Source organism: Balaenoptera acutorostrata, chromosome 2, assembly GCF_949987535.1.
Source record: "Balaenoptera acutorostrata chromosome 2, mBalAcu1.1, whole genome shotgun sequence".
Lineage (NCBI taxonomy): Eukaryota > Metazoa > Chordata > Mammalia > Artiodactyla > Balaenopteridae > Balaenoptera > Balaenoptera acutorostrata.
Window position 1 is genome coordinate 127,371,401 of NC_080065.1, and position 16,602 is coordinate 127,388,002.

At 52.4% G+C, this 16,602-nt stretch overlaps 1 protein-coding gene and 1 long non-coding RNA gene across 5 annotated transcripts in view; one reads left to right on the forward strand and one right to left on the reverse strand.

Annotated features, from left to right (window-relative positions):
• Window positions 1–292: 292 nt before the first annotated feature.
• On the reverse strand, window positions 293–14,274 carry SPRY4 (sprouty RTK signaling antagonist 4). 4 transcript variants are annotated; one of them, XM_057539781.1, is made up of 4 exons: window positions 14,091–14,274; window positions 10,963–11,027; window positions 5,033–9,407; window positions 293–4,819 (listed from the first exon to the last, which is right to left on the reverse strand). In XM_057539781.1, the coding sequence occupies exon 4, from the start codon at window positions 4,770–4,772 to the stop codon at window positions 3,870–3,872; it is 903 nt and encodes a 300-aa protein (XP_057395764.1). In that variant the 5' UTR covers window positions 4,773–4,819; window positions 5,033–9,407; window positions 10,963–11,027; window positions 14,091–14,274; the 3' UTR covers window positions 293–3,869. The 4 variants fall into 4 exon arrangements, with proteins under 4 accessions (XP_057395764.1, XP_007194217.1, XP_057395765.1 ...); XM_007194155.2 differs by lacking the exon at window positions 5,033–9,407; XM_057539782.1 differs by lacking the exons at window positions 5,033–9,407; window positions 14,091–14,274 and adding an exon at window positions 11,891–11,965.
• A 163-nt stretch (window positions 14,275–14,437) lies between these two features.
• LOC103019822 (uncharacterized) overlaps window positions 14,438–16,602 on the forward strand; it is a 408,498-nt gene continuing 406,333 nt past the window's right edge. Inside the window, exon 1 of the long non-coding RNA XR_009007067.1 lies at window positions 14,438–14,603. This is a non-coding gene — a long non-coding RNA (uncharacterized LOC103019822). The remainder of the gene's footprint in view (window positions 14,604–16,602) is intronic.

Consider the following 16,602-nt stretch of genomic DNA (forward strand, 5'->3'; position numbering starts at 1 on the left):
ACCCTCGTGTAGGGGAGGGCTTGCCAGAGGATTTAGCACCTGGCAGGATTCAGCTTCGTAAGAAAGTGAAGCTTTCCTCCACCGACTCTCAGGTCATCCTAGAGGCAGGACATGGGCCAGGAGCCTTCTTCCCCTGCCTTTGTCTGCCAGAGTTCGGCTACTCATTTCCATTTGTTCTTTGACAAACGTGGCACCTTGCTGGGTGAAGACGTTGGGAGTGTGAACACACAGACACACAGAGAAACGGCAGTCCTGTGTATATTTAACAATATATATTTATATATATTTTCTAGATCAGTACATTCAGTTTTTAACTTGCTTTTTCTTCACAAACAGAAGAACTCTTACAATAGTAGACTTTCTAAAATAAATACTATTAAAATAGAGCTTCAAAATAAATATTCTATACAAAGGAAACCTTCTGTGGTAACTTTTGATGTGGGGTGAGAAGGGGTTACAGTGAAGAGGGAAAATGTGCCAGGGTGGGACCCTTGAACAGCTTTTCTGTTTGTAACATGAAACCAAACCGTGGGGCAGTGAGAAGAGAAAGCAAGATAAGACACCACACAGAGTTACCCACAGCAAAAAATGGCAGCGTAAGATTTGTCATCACCTGTCACAGTAAGCAGAGGGCATGAAAATGCTTACCGAAGGCATGAAGCAGAAGGCCGGTGAAGTCTGCGGGATGCCCTGGTGACTTGCACAGTGCCAAGTTGTGCCGCCTACACCCCACCGGACATCTCCTGGGGCAGCACAGAGACCATGAAGGTGACGGGATCTGGATGCTGGTCCCAGCCCACACTTTCCACACTTGGGCTCATCATAATCTAACTGGGCCTCGCTCGATGCCCAACAGGGATGCACGCAGACTCCGGAACGTGGAAAGAACCAGGCACATCACGTGATAGTCTTCCATCTCTGTCAGCTGTGAAGGGCCCACATCAATAGCGGGGACTGGTATTGACTCCTCCCAGCCAGCGACCTTGAGGAGCCTTGGTTGTACCCCGTCATCTACCTGCGAGGGCTGGGCTTTCCTAGACCCAGTTCCCAGGATGCCGGCTGGAGTGTTGGGCCTTCACAAACCCACCCTTGAGGGGAAGCAGCCTTGGCCCCTTAGGACAAGCATCCTGGACCCAGGTTTGTGGATCCCACCCCCGGTTCCAGGCAGAACCACCAGCCACCCCAGGTTGAACGGAAGTGGGAAGCAGCTGGCACTTTTCAAAAAAAGGTCAACACGAGGCATAATCCAGCCAAGCAAGCCATTGGTGACAGGACACGCAACCACCAGAAGCAGCCACAGAAATGTGTCGTGTTTCTGAGAGCTAGGTCCCTCAGTGGTCCTTGACTGGCCCCCGGGGGCCATGGGCAAGCCAGTTTTCTTTTTGCCAAGGAAAACATGCTGAGGGATAGCTATGCAACAAAGCTGGGTGAACCGAAGTTGAGCACACAGGACACAGAGAGTTCTGCAGACATCCATCTAGCAGGCTAGATGCAAACCAAAAAGAACAAGCCAAAACAGGGGGAAGGGAAAAAAGAAAGCCAAAACCCAGAAAAATCCATGTTTATAGCTATATACACAAAAAGTCAGGGTTCAGGAGGCTGTTTGCCAGGTAACAGGGTCTATGTAGATAGAGACTGTGGGGTAGGGGTATATGTATGTATGTATGTGTGTGTGTGTATGCACAGCTTATGTAAATCAATTCTCCACAGAATGGGCGTGTAGAACTCCAAAGATCACCAAAGTGCAACTTGCCACTGGGTCAAGTTTCCCATGGAGACATTTGAGGGAGGGGCTTTGGGAAAAGTTCTGAGGTCTCACCAAGAGAGGACGTGTGCCCTCTCTTTTTTGGGGTAACCTCTGCACACCTGTTCTGAGGAAAACATCTCCAGTCCCTTCAGTACACATCTGATACATTCAATTAGGATAAGTGGTTGGCTGAATGTGTTTTTTCTACCATTCCCTCTGATTTGTGCAAGAATATCCATACATCCATCACGACTGTGGCAAAGGTAGCTACAGGAATCAGCCTTAGAAAACGCAGATGCAGTATTTCATATTTGCCTTTTACAAGCCAGCATATGTTATATAAATAAAGCCTAAAATAATAAGACCCTCCCCTCCTTTCCACCAGTCAATAAATACCTACGGTTACAATTAACTTATTCTAAATCATAAGATGTTACTACTAGTCTTCAAGAAGGAAAAAAAAAAAAAGTCCTTGAGAAGCACTGGGTGCATGACCATCAATCACAGCTACCTGCCTCCTTCCTGGAGGCTGTTCTGTTCCTACAGAACAAACTGGAAATGCTACAAACGCTGTGCCTAGTGCACTTCCAATATCAGCTGGGGTAGCTTTTCTGACCCAGACTACTTTCTCTCATGGGGGGAAAGAGAGGGAGGCACAAAATACCATACTAAGCAAAAACCCCGCACAATAGCTAGGGAGGAAGGACCGGACACACTACAGCTTTTGCATGCAACAAGTACCTACCCACCGGACGAGCTGCACTTTCTGAGTCCTTTAGCACCTTGAGAGAAAGAGTTGCTACGTCTTTGGGGGCTGTTGGGAGGGGCTCATGTAGCCTCGCACAGAAGCAGGGCTCAATCCCAAGAAGCCCCCGGAGAATCTTTCCCCCACCCGCATTCTTCTGACTCCCCCGCCAGGGCTTCCTAACACTAAAATAGACTCTTTTTTCATCATCTGTCTATTTACATTAAAGATACAGACACTGTACACAAAAGGCTATGACAGCAAGCAGCAGAATCAGGAGAGAAGAAACCCACACCCAGCTCGCCTCAACTCTCACTCTGCCAACGGGAGGTGCTGCCTCTCTTCTTTGCTGTTAAAATCCTCTTCTTGGTGAGGAGGGGGATTGTGTTCCTTGAGGTTGCTCGCCCCCCAGATTTTGAAATCAGCCCTTCCTGGGGGTGGCCCAAAAGGAAGCAAGTGTTTTATTATTATTTCTTAAAACACCGTTAGCATCTGGTTTAATGATTCTATAAAAACATGATGACTGGATCCAGAGACCACAGCCTCAGACTCATTGGCAAAATGCTATTTGGTCTCGAATTTGCCGCCCTGGCCTTCTCTACCCATAAAGTTTCTGGAAAAGATCTGGGTAGAGAGAACTTGGGACACGTAGCGGGCGGGTGAGTCTGTGACCCAGTAAGCGCCGAAGGACGGTGTTATGAGTGGAACACCCCCAAGAGTTAGTGAGGAAGCTGGAAGGGAGAAAAGGTACTGTGCAGTGGTTCCTAAATCCATCCGTGGCTCCAGGCAGAGCGAGGAACGAGGGGGGCTCCCAAGTATATACAACAGGGATCGCCAGGGTCTACACCTTCCCCAAGATGTCGGGGCAAACCGGGGTACAGGCTGGGAGAAGAAGGTATAGAAGGCAAAACTCCAAGGGTCTTCTTCCAAGGTCCCCTGGCCACTCAGTTACCGATTCCTCCCAGGCAGCCAGAGGGAATGCAAAAGAGCGGGGAGAGAGGGAGGGAGGAGGAGGGCTGGGAAGGCATTCAAGCAGCTGCAACTTCCGGATATGTGTCCACATCTGTGTTCCATCTTCTGAAAAAGAAAAATCGCCCCCAAACCACACCACGCCCCTGCCACTATCTGTTTCACACAAAGTTCCAGGACCCTGAAAAAAAAAAAAAACAAACCCAAAGTGCTTCTTCATCCTTTTGGGGAAGAGAAGGATGGGTGATTGTGGTCTCTGTTTCTTCAGAAGCTGGGAATAGGGAGTGGGCAGACTGGCAGGGTCCGCCTGAGGATGCTAAAACCTCTGGCCTCGCTGTGGTGGTCCTTCTCAGGTGTAAGCAGGGAACCAAGTTCCCAGGGGGAAGCGCCGGGACTCGACCCCAGGTGTCAGAAAGGCTTGTCGGGTCTGCTGGCCTTGGCGTCCCCGGCGGCTGCCTTGCAGATGACGCTGTTCGTGTGCTTGCAGCGGCATCCGGGGCGGCGCAGGCGGTCGTAGCCGCGCTGGGCCAGCTTCACGCAGCCGGTGGCAGGCAGGTAGCAGAGCAGGCAGGGCAGCACCAGGGAGAGGGCGCCCATGAAGGACCAGCGGGCGCAGCAGTTGGAGCGGGAGCAGGAGCAGGGGTGGTCGGCGCAGGAGCCCTCATCGTCCTCGTTGGTGCAGTGGTAGAAGACGCCCTGCACCAGGCACATGCAGGTGCCATAGTTGACCAGCGTCTGGGCGGAGCACAGGCACTCCTGGTTGCAGACCCAGCAGGAGGGCAACGTCCGGGGGGACGCGCACTCCTTGCACTTACACTTCCCGCAGGCCTCGCACAGCAAGAAGTGCTTGTCCAGCTCTGGGGGGACGGCCGGGCCCTTGAGGTCCAGGGGCTTGCAGTGGATGGCCTTGGGCTGGATGCGCACGGCCCTCGGGGAGGCCTGGTCGGCCACGGGCGGCGGGGCCATGTGGTCTAAGAGGCGCTGGTCAGAGGACGTGCTGCTGCTGCTGCTCACAGAGCTGGGGCGCCCGCTGAATGAGATCCAGTGGTGGGTGACGTCCTGGTCACAGCGGGCGGGGGTCAGGGCCAGCTCTGGGGCTGGTCCACCCCGGGTCCGCTTGGGGCCGGTGGGGGGTGCCAGGCCAGGATTGTCGATGTAGTCGTTCTCCACGTGGCTGGTCTTCATCTGGTCGATGGGGAGAATGGTGAGGGGGTGCTGGAGCCGGCCGTGGGCCATACGGCTGTCCAGAAGGGGCTGGACCATGACTGAGCTGGGAGTCAAGGGGACGCTCTGTGGGATCGGGGGCTCCATGGGGCCAGAGGTCCTGGGCTGTGCAGAGAAACAGGCTTCTAGGGGCCCTGGAGTCGGGGGCGGAAGAGAGAATGGATTCCAGGCATCAGTATGTGGCCTGTTAACACACCCACCCCACCCCCCGTCAGGTCCTTGGGAGCCCAAATGAAATGGGAACTGAAATTCCTTCGGTGGACTCTCCAGCATTATGGCTTAGATGATTAATAATGACAGCAACAACAACAATAGTAAGTGGTAGAAATAACTTATTTAGTACTTACTATGTGCCAGGGACTCTTCTAAGCACCATATTTATTACGTCATTGACGCTTCACAATAAACCTAAAATGTAACTACTATTATTATCCCTTTTCTAGTTACAGGAAACTAATGTTCAAAGTAACTTGTCCACAGTCACACAAAACCATCAGTAGGAGAACTAGGGCTCAAACCTGTGCCGTCCGAGCTCATTCTTATAACCCCCATGAAACATGCTCCTGATTTAAGACAGATACAGCTTAGCAGTTATAAACACAGGCTCTGGAATCAGATCCAAGTTCAAATTCTCACCTCTGCCTAGCAGTGTTACTGTGAATGAGGTTGTTTAACCTCTATGCCTTAGTAGTTTCATCTGTAAAATGGGTTCTTGTGAGGACTAAATGAGAAAATGCATATCTAGGACCTAGCATTTTGCCTGACACACAGCACATACTCTAATTTATCACCATCCCAGAGAGCAACAGTTTAGATTTCCTGAGCACTAATAAGCACGACTAATAAGTACCAAGCGTTGTGCTGAGTGCTGAGGATGTGGTGACCATGACAGACAGTCCCTGTATGCTCCCATGTAGTTTCTCAGCTGGATAAACAAAAGCCGTTATTTCAGATAATCACAAGAGAAGGAAGAGCTGTATCTGAGGCCTGCACATCCAGGATATTAACTTATTACCACTACTTCTAAGAGCAGCAACATCTAGTGGCGAATAACCCCTGGGTAGGTGCACCTCTGACAACTTGGATGGGAAATCCTCCCAAGGGGCACTCACATCACCCATTGCCAAGTGCTGAGCTGAACATTCAGCCTAAATGCTATTTACTAGAATAGCTAAGCCAACCCTGGATCAGTTTCTAATTTCACCGAGAGAGTGCAATTTTAAGTTGGAATCCGGCCAGAGATTCAACTGCAGTGCCTGACACGGAACCCCAGGAAGTCACTTAAATCAAAGAGCGGAAACGGCTTGGTTCAAATTTAGAAAGTGCACATTGTTTTCTATTAGAAGTGCCATTTCCTCGCCTGCTGACCTTTACATTCAGAATTCGGCTGGAGATCAATTTAAAGAAATAGCAACAGAGGCCAAGACCTCTGCCCAAGGGGCACGATTTGCAATCCCAGAGAAAGATTAGACTCTGGGAAGATTCCACCGGGCTTGGGAGTGGAGGACAGAACAGATAGCCAGGGTTCGGATAAAAGGGGAAGATAACCACCTTTGGGGGGGGGGGGAAAGAAAAAAAAGACCATTGGGTTAACGTGCTATGGGATGGGGTTTCGGTAAATGCTTTTTCAAGACGCTAATGATGTTCTAATTTGGAGAGCTGACCCTGTACCTCCGTTATTAGGTTCACCTTGCCTCAAAGGTGATGCCTAAGAAGGGGATGTGGATAGGTTTCCACTTCCAGTTCTAACCCTGTATCCCTCCAGACTTGGGACACAGCTGGTCAATCCAGTATTCCAATCATAGGAGAATGACACCTGCCCCGAGTGACACATCCATACTTATCAATGTCTATAGTAAAGAATGAAGAGAGAAAAAAAAGGCATTCAGGGCAACTCTGTATTATACTTCCCCTGCTTGGAAACAACAGTTTAATCAGAAATGGTTAAATTGGGGAAGGGCCTCCTTAGATGCTGTCCAGCCTGTCTGAAATAAAGAGCTAGGTCTAGATGTGAAGTTCATGAAGTGGATGAAAGGGAGCTTATCCACAAGGTTGTCACCTGTATACTGCAAAAAAAAAAGCATTAAGTCTTTTCTGCAAGGTTCATTGCTCAGTCAACTGATATTTCCCCTTTGCAAAGGCATGAACTATGGGCTCATGAACAAGGGCTTTGCTCCCACAGTCCTATCTACTTAAGTGAGATGTCTGTGCATAGTTTCTCCCATCTCAGAGCGTGTCTGCCTAGAGTAGCCTGCCTCCTGTCTCTGTGTTCCCTCCACATGTCAGGAGAGCACCGTCTTCAAAGAGGAGACTTCCCCATGGCAGAGTTAGACTTAAGTGTCTGGCAGGTCTGCCTCCAAGAAATAGTCATCTGCCAAGGCAGCCCTCCTTTGGGGATCCTGGGGTCAGGGCTGGATGGGGGATGTTAGTTAAGCATTCAGAGAGAGGAGTTTTTCCAAGGATCAAGATGGCCATGGGGCAGAACTTCAGGGGAATGCTACCTCAGCCCACTTTATTCTTTGCAGGCACTCCAAAGCCTTGCTTCTAGAATAAGTGGGTTTGGGGTCAAGAGAAGAAGGTTAGGAGCCCCGGGTCCCAGACTTTGCCTGGAGGAAAAGGTGTGACTAGGCAGAAGAATGGAAAATGCTGACAGAGGCACAGGAGACGACTCTGGCGCCAGTCAAGAGGTGCCTCAGCCGTTAGAACCCCCAACCAGGACAAAGACAACGCGATTCCCTTATTCCAGAAGCTCAGGTCACAAATACTCAGGGTCCTGCCAACAAAATGTCAGTGGTAGTCTGAAGGTTGTATTGCCCCATGTAGTTGGGCTTTTTGCCTCTTAGGACTAGGATTGGGACTGGCAATGCTGTGGGTACTCCCTCCCCTAAACAGTTTATCCACTCTCCTTCCCCTGATTCTATTCCTGGGGTTCTATAAGAACGGGCACACTTTCTATGGAGGAAGCAAAAGGCATGGGCAATGCTTGGGGATTTTAATAGGCCCTGGAATCACAAGGCAGATTCATGGAAAAAGTCCCACCAGGAAGCCAGGGTGGGAGCAGCGCCTGCAGGCGATGGGGATATTGGCATTAGCAGGCTCCCATCACCCTCCAGAGACAGCTGTCAACATCTGGGCCTGCACTCAGGGCCAGACATGGGGGTGGGGGTTCAGTCCACGATGACTCAGCTCTCTTGGGACATGCTGCATCCAAGATGGCTCCAGCAGGCATATTCTAAAATGCATCTTCCCTATCATAACCCTGATGGAAGATGCCTTCCGGCCACCAGGGGCTCAGAGTTGTACCACTCCAACCTTCTCAGGCTTCATGGCCTCACCTCCCAATTAGCCAGGACCCTCCGCAGGAGGGTGGAATTCATTTGGCTGACAAGAAAAACAACTTCCCGAGAGCCTGTTTGATAACCCCTCAACACAGCTAAATGGTGTCTCAAAACCCCCGCAAGTCCTCGGCTTAGAAGATTGATCTCTACTCACTGGGACACACCCACCCTCCAGTCTGCGCAACGCTGCCGAACTTAAGTGCAGTTTAATATGTACTCTGCTTCCCCTGCAAGGAAGGAAGAGATTTATAATACAAATAGGAGAGAGGAGGCTTTGCCTCATTTAGGCTGTTTGGGAGACTGATGGCCAATTTGGAAGACTGTGGACAGAGAAACAAAGCCAGCAGTCCACTTAGCCAGAGAAGCACCTCTATCGAATTTTAGGTGGCAGCCTTATTGATTAGCATGAGGAAAGCAAACTTTTACCTCCACTCCAACCTTCTAAAAATAATTAATAATTAGGGGAGCAGCAAGCATTTATGAAACATTTCTTGGTGTCAAGCTCTGTGCTAAATCCTCAATGATTTTCTCCTTCAATCCTCACCATCTCCTTGGAGGATAATACCCATTTTGCAGAGGAAGAAATGGAAGAACAAAGGGTCATAGAGCAGGCAAGTGGTCAGGGCAGGATTCGAACCCAGGTAGCAGAGGCTCCAGAGGCTGCAACTTCAGCCCTGAGACCCTGACTTGCAATAACTTCTGGGTATTCATGGAAGGGCACGGAAGCACCCTTCTCTCTTATAGCCATGAACTCCGCCAGTCTCCCAGGTCTGCCACCAGCCCTCAGGGAACCTCATCGGGCCATCTTCGGGTTCTTAACCAACCAGCCTGGAAATGAAGCCAGACAGGGCTGACATCAGACTGGCCCTCAGTTAGGGGAATTTTTAGTGTGGAAAGCAGAGGCTGGGGGTTTGAAATCTGTCATTAAAGGAAGGGTCAGAGCGCAAGACATCTTCACTTCCATTTTCTTTGGCATCCCTTTTGTCACCTCACACACCCCCATTTTTCTAGGTGTTTTCATTTTTAGTTTTCTTAAGGTTGAATGGGTCTCATTTGTAAGATCTCACCACAAAGCAGTCCCTAAAAGGAAAGCCTAGAGTGGGCGGGAATCCCGTCTCCTCCCACCTATGAAGCTGAACTTAAGGGTCCCTAGGGCACGTTCATGGATGTGGCTTCCTGGTCCAGGTCTGTGGGGAAGGGAAGGAGGAGCTAGGGTAAAAGGAAGGCAGAAGAAGAGAGTCCTAGAATACTGAATCAGCAGGATATCAAAAAGCCCAGAGCACACTGCCCTGTATTTGCGGCTTCGTCTGTGAGCCTGACATTGCATGTGTACCTGTGGGGAGGGGCTGAGCATCAAGGCAGCAGACAGCTCAATGCAGGCTGGCTGGAAAGAATCAAGAGGCATGTTAAATGTCTGTTCCACCCATCCCCCCCTTCCCCTGGACTTATCCCAGAGAGAGGAGTTGGGAAATATTAGGAAAACCTGACAGTTGTACTTTGAAAACTACAGGTCAGCTAATGCCAAACTGGCAAGGGGCTCTGAATGAAAGGGCAGTTTCTGCATTGCCCCATTCAGTCCCAGCAGGTGCTTTCAGGGAAGGCTGTTTAAGCCTTTAACAGCTCAGAGAAAAAGGTCTCTAGGCTTCATGAGAGCCCGCCCACCACTATCTACCACTCTCGCTTGGGTTCTTTGGGACAACACTCCAGTTTAGTTCATTAAGCTCCAACTAAATAATGACTTATTGCTTCGAAAAGACTTTTAAAGGGGGGGAAGGGGGATGAGGGAAGCCAGGGACTTGCCTTCCCTACACCCCACTGAGGGAGACAATCTGCTGCAAATAAAGCATTTAGGCAGCTGGATTTGCCTGAGAAACCTTGCTCCTCCCTGCCACCCACCACTAGCACTAAGGAGCTGACCTCTGGTCATAACCTGTCAGAGATCACAAAAAAAACAGCTGCTTTTCCTCACTTTGTCCCATCCCCAGTTATCAGTTCCCAACCCTTTTCTCTTCTTTTTCCACAACCAGCTGAGCTCCAAAGCCCCAGTGCTAGGGTGAGTGGGACGGGTCTTGCTGTACTTTGGCTCTGGGCTATTCTAACCGGCTACAAACTTTGGCTTCGATGTATTCCCCTCAGAATTGTTGTCTGCTCAGATCCCCTTAAAGAGGGATTAGAAGTCAAGAGTGAGAAAAGAATGGGGCTAGAAGAAGTCTGTTAACTACTGGTACAGTTGGGGAACCACTGGCCCACATCAAAGTTTGGGGGTGGGGGACCAGAAAGCTAAACCCCAGGGGAGGACCCCCCTCTCACTGACACCAAGATCATTTTATTTGTCTCACCACCCTCCACTAAGAATTGGACTTACAATAATAGACGTTAGCTTACTCCTGGGATGGGGCAGGAAATGACTCCCCCTTCCCCCCAACCAGAAAGAGACAAGGAAAACCACTTTTCTGCAAATGGCCACCTGCCCCAGAAGGGCCCCTTCCCTCCTCCGCGACATCCAGCACATCTGTGCTCCCTCCCCGGTGCCCTTGCTTCCTCCACCGACTGTCCTTGGAAAGAACAATCGTGATCACAGCTGAACGGTGGAGCCTCTTAAACCCAGCCACATGTCCCGGATACATCCCCAGCCTTGTCAGCTGTCCGGATCTGCAGGGTGGCCCCAGGCCCCCTCGAGAGCTAAGCATCCTCCGCCTCTTACATCACACAGCACCCCACATCTCCTGTGGAGGAAGGGGCTCCCTTACAACCAAGCCCTCCTTACTAGGCACCCAGTAGTAACAAGGGGCACAGCCCCAGCCCTGCACACTTGCTAGCTGCTCAGCTGGCCCTGGCCCCTCGGGAGGAGTTTCTTCTCCCCACTCTGCAGATGGGGAGACTGAGGCCCAAGCTTAGCACATTTCCTAGCCCCTCATCTGCTTTGACCCAGCCCCTACCTTGGTCTGGAAGAGGTAATACAGTCTTCGGTTATGTTGCCCTTCATCACCTTCTTCCTTTGGCTCTTTTGAGAGAGTAAAAATATATTCCAATGAGTCATTGCTTTCCCTTCTGTCAGGTAGATCCAAGTTGACCATGAGATGGAACCTTCTCCACTCTTGCCATGTCGACATCCTAAATCCAAAATTTTTCATTCTATTCCTAGATCCAGAGGTTTTCCTCACAAGGGAACTTCCACCTCAGTAGGGCCCAGGGGCAGACAACTCTGGATGCAGAACCAAATTGAATGCTGTAACTTTCTAAGAACACTGACCTTCTTCTCTGAAGAGAAGGGGCTCCTTTCTAAGCCTCCTGGTACCATCACCCGGGCCCTACCCAAGAGGATGGCCCGGGGAAAGAAAAATGCTCGTGGGGGCCCAAAAGTGGGGGCTGGAAGATGTCACATGAAGGGACTAATAGCATCAGAAATTGGAAGAGAATCCCACACAAAGTATTTATACTTTGATGATCCCAAAGTATTAAACCCCAGAGCAACACACCTCAAGGGCCATTTCTGGAGGTGTTAATGGGTGTTTTTTCCTCCCTTAGTTTTAAAATCACTGACTTTCAAATTCTGCACTGAAAAGCTGCCTTCATTTGTTTTTCAAGTCAGCCAAACCTCTGGGCAGAGGCAATGTCAGGTTTACCAGAGTTGGGGGGTGGAGAGTTCCAAAGAGCCTGTCTCTCCACCTATTCTGGAAGCATGAAGACAAAAATGACATCTGTGAGCTCCAAATGCCCCCAGCCTCTACCCTGCTTTAACCAGGAATCATACTATTCCATGGGATCAGTCTCTTCCCACCTCGCCCTACCAAAGCTTTAAGGAGATGCTGCCATTTCAGAGGGTAATTTGGTAAAGGTCATGGGAATGAGCAGGAAAGCACTTACTCTTGAGTTCAGAATCTAAAAAGGAAGATAACCAAGAGACGTCTTTAAAGTCTTCCTCATCAAGCTGACCAACATTTGTCCATCAAGGAGATTTTAGAAATCTGCCACCAAAATGCCCCCTACCCAGTACTGGCCACGCAGCTCAGTTGGTCAGGATGTGCACTGCTCATATTAGAATTCGTCTGGAGCCTTCTGGCAAGTGAGGACCCTCCCAAGGGCTAGGAAAGAGAGAAAATTTGATTTCACACTGGACACATCAACTTCTTTCCCACCCTTCTGCTGAACGAGAAGGAGACAGAGAAAGAGGGAGAGAGAGAGAGAGAGAGAGGGCTGGGGGGGTGGGGAGAGAGAGAGAGAGGTAGGTGTGGGGGGCATTGTCAATGGCTGTCCTCCCTTTCCTAGTCCTCCCCACACCCACACACTAAGGGAAAAACCGAAACTTTCAGATGTTTATGCTCCATTCGTATGAAGATCCGGGGGAACTCTAAACATTGTGAAATCACCAGTGCAATATTGGGTAGGGCCTCAGGCCAGACTGAGCTTATTAAGAGATTGATAAACCCACATTTCCTAAATGCTCTGGGCCTTCACCTGCCAGCTTTGTATCCCCCAGGAGGCTCAGAGAGACTGGAGAGCCTTGATCAGCTAACCAGACAGACATGCACTTGCTCTCACCCCTCCCCAAACTGGAGAGAATCATGCCACTGGTTTGGAAGCAGGAAAGGGGAGGTTCATACTGGGTCTGGGCACCCCACCGAACCCACAACCTTCCTTTCATCGCGAATCATGCTGGGGGGTTGGGGGGAAGTGGTCTCTGAGCCTTGATGGGCCAGAAGGCAGTCTTCTGCCCTCATCCAGGCCTGGCAATATGGATACCCATCCAGCAGCTGGTGCATGAGGCAGCCAGCAGCTCTTCCCTCTGCCCACCATCCAGCCCCTCCAGCCCAGTTCGCTTCTCCCGTCCATCGCGCAGCCCATCAAGCCATGCAACCATTTTCCGCCTCTCCTGCCTCCTCTGCCCACAACCCCCAGCCCCCAATCAAAGAAAATTGAGAAACCGTCTTCTTGCACAAGAGCAGCTACTGTCTAAATGCTTTTTGATCATCTGTATGGAGGAGAAACTGGGCAAAGCCCTGGTCCCAGTGATGGAGCCAAGCTCCAGCTGTCCTGGCTGGCCAAATTTGCCCTCACCCCCCTTCATTGCCCCCATAGGCTTGGCGATTCAGAATTTTCAGAACGTACCGTCTCTATCCTTCTCTCTTCTCGGTGATGTCAAGCCTGGTACCACCAAGAAGGAAAGAGAGAAAGCGGGAGCCTTATCTCTCCTACGCACGCAGCCTCTTCCTCCAGCTCCCACACGCCCGGCGTTATGGAAACGCACCTTCAGCCCCTACCACAGCCCCAGCGCGGCCCGGGGGCCCCGGGACCTGGCACAGCTCGGTGCCCGGGGATAGGGAGGCACGAGGAGGCCGAGGAGCCTCGGGCCCTGCAGAGGTCGGGGAAGGAAAAGGCAACTGCAAGGCAGCTGCACAGCATAAAATGTGGCAGCAGAGCAAAGGTCAGACGGCGAGGAACCGCCTCGCCAAAGAGAGAGAGAGAGCAGAAATGCCCAGTCCCGGCCAGCCCTGCGCTGACCATCGAGGGGGAGGCAGAAGGGAAGAAAACCCAGTCCCTCACGGCTCCGAAGGGGAAAGAAAAACCTACGTCGAGCATAGGCCGCTGCGGCGGGCTGGGGAGATCTACGGCAGAGCTGGCACCGTGGGCAGCGAGCCCGGGGTGGGCGAGCCGCCCAGGGCGAGGGCGCCCGCCGGACCCAAGAGGTGGCTCCTGACGGAGCCTAGAGCCGCCTGTTCCAGCGCCCGAGGCCGGTGGTGGCAGGAGGAAAAAGGCCAGGCCAGAAGCAAACTCCTGGGACACGCACGAAGCTTCCGAGTCGTAGAGAGTGGGGAAGCCGTGCTTGGCAATGCCCGGGGGTCGGGAACGCCGGTGCCAAGCTGTGAACACCCCCAGCGCCTCGCCGGCCCAGCCGAGGGCGTCAGGGAGCTGCGGCGCACCGCAGCGGCTCCAGGAGGCGCAGGGAGAGGGAAGGAACACTGAGGCGCGCCTAGAAATAGCGCACCATTTGCCCCAGCCCGAGGGGGAGTCGCGTCGCGACTCAGAGAGGGGCAGCTTCACATTCCGAAGCCGGTCGGGGACTTACTTTGAGGAGCCGCAGAGTCACAAGCATTGCTCCACGTCTGTGTGAATTCCCGAACCCGAGTGGGTCGGACGCCGCCGTCCTCGCAGACGCCGGCCGGAGGAACCGGCACTGCTCCCTGCGCTCCTCAGCGCCAACACCGCGCTGTCAGCCCCTCTCGCTGCCTCCGCGGCGATGTTGCAACCACTGCCTGGGAAAATGGCTTTTTTATGAATGGGAGGGCAGGGAGCTCCTGTGCGCACGCGCGCAGTTCGCGATTCTATGAATGGGTGGGCACAAGAGACCCCGCGCGCGCATGCGCCGCGCTCCTTTTTTTATGAATGGGGGGCCGGAAAAGAACTTAACCCGTGATTGCTGGGGCTGACTCTCGCTCCTCCAGGGGCCGTCGTTCTTTTACAAAGAGGGGTGGAGGTTGTTGGTGCCTTTTTTTTTTTTCTTTATGAATGGAGGGCGGCGGCGACTGCTGCAGCTGGCTCAGCTGCGCGGGCTGTACCCCCTCCCAGCCTGCGAGAGGAGGTAAAGGCCACCTTCACGCCACTGCGGGCCTGGGCTGGAACCGTCAGTGTTGCTGGGGGGCGGGGGGACACTGCGGCCTCAGGATCCTGGGCTGAGAGCTGGGTGGGGGAGGACACACCTAGATCTAGGGATTTCTACCCGCCGCAGGCAGTCGGGAGGGCGGGGGAACGGGAAGACCCCTGCTGAGGGCCTTCTCTTTCTGTAGACTAGGGGCGTCGGGGGGCGAGGGGTCTTGAAGCTGTGTTTACCAAAAATTAAGGAAATGTCAAACGTCCATATCAAAGAAGGGCGGAGTGGGTACAGCTGAGTGAATCTGGTTCCTTTCCTGAGGCTGAGTCTCCCTTGAGTAAGCGCAGACCACCCCTCCCCCCATTTCTTGGGTGTGGACAGCGACTGGGCCGAGGCCTCTTCCGGCTCTAGTACCCACCAGGGTGATGCTGGCTACTCAGCTAGAGACCTGGCTCTCGCCTGGCAGCGCCCCCCTTCCCCCCAACTCCAGGGTAATGTCCGCAGTGCCCCGGCGTCCGCCCGCCCTCAGCTGCCCTGGCTAGTGCTCCCCTCTCCGTGCGTTTCCCAGCCCTCACGGGACGCGGGCCTGAGGACCCTGTGTCCTCCGAAGGCCACAGCCCTTTGCTGCTGTAGGCGCCTCTCCCCAGCCACCCCTATTTGCGCCCCTCCGGGGAAGCGGGAGCGGCCGAAAATTGGCCAGGTGGATGGGTGGAGCCGTCCGCAACGAGGATGCTGCCGGGGTGGCCACGGGATTAAATAACAACAGAGCTCTTGAGCCGCAGAGGAAATGGAAATGGCCGGGATCTTTTCTTTGCAGTTAATGATGGGGCGGCGGGGGCGGGGGGAGCGCATCAGCCCTGGGCGGTGAAAAGAAAAGCCCCCGCCATTAGGCCTGACTCCGGGAAGGCGGGGAGACCTCGCAGCAGGCCCAGCTCCGCCCAGGAACGGAGGAGGCTGTAGCCTCCGGGGAGTCCGGAGTAGGGGGTAGCTTTGATGCGGGGATAAGAGCTGGGCCAGGGTCTGAATCCCCTGTAAGGTTTGTCTTGATGGTGTTTTCGCTTCACGGGGAGGTTGTGAAGCAGGTTTTTTCTTCCTACGCCACTAAAGATCTGCGCTTGGCTGTTGTCAAGGGAGCCGATGAAAGGCTTCCAGCCCAGGCCAGAGGTCTGGCCTTGGGCTGGATCTGGGGCTGGTGCTGGTGCTGGGGCTCTGAAGACAGGCAGCGGGAGAGACATTTTGCAAACCCAGACCAGAACCCAAGGTCACCGAGTCCAGGCTAAAATGGCTTCTCGCTACTCAAACGCACCTTTGCGGTGTGATTTCCATACTCAGCTCCTGGGGGCAGAGCAGGCTCTCCCCCTACGAAAGCTCAGTCTTCCTTTCAGGGCCAAGACCTTACTTAATGCCAAGAGAAAAACTCTTTACTAGGACAACGGAGTATTTTACAGTTGTTCAGGTCTTCCCTTTACAGGCATCCAAGTTCAATATCATTATGCCTATTTGTCAGATGTAGAAATTGGGGCCAAGGGTCCTGCACCTGATAAATGAAAGTTCTAATAAATGGTGGTGCTGATTTTCTAGATCTTTGCAACCCGGATCTTTCTACTTTGCCACCACCCCATCTTCATATCACAAGCCTAAAAACCTGTTTCTTGCAAGTCACTTAAGCATGTTAAACAAGGAAAGTTGGAGCAGTGATTTTCCAGCCAGTGGTTGCTCATGGGCCTTGCTGGAACAAGTAAAAGGATGGGAATAAGGAAATCCTTTCTTAACTATGGAAGAAAGTCAAGATGAGGTAGGGGGTGGCTGTCCTGTGTCTTTAATTAGAGGAATTAGCGAAGAGACAGTGTTCCTTCCATTCCTGGTCTGTTCTCAGCTTTCGTGAAGGAGAAGTGAGGAGACCCCAGCTCTGGTGGGATGGTGGGACCATGAAGGAGCCCCCAGTCCTGAGCTGGGAGGAGTTTCTGATGCCTGAGCAGACTGTGACTCG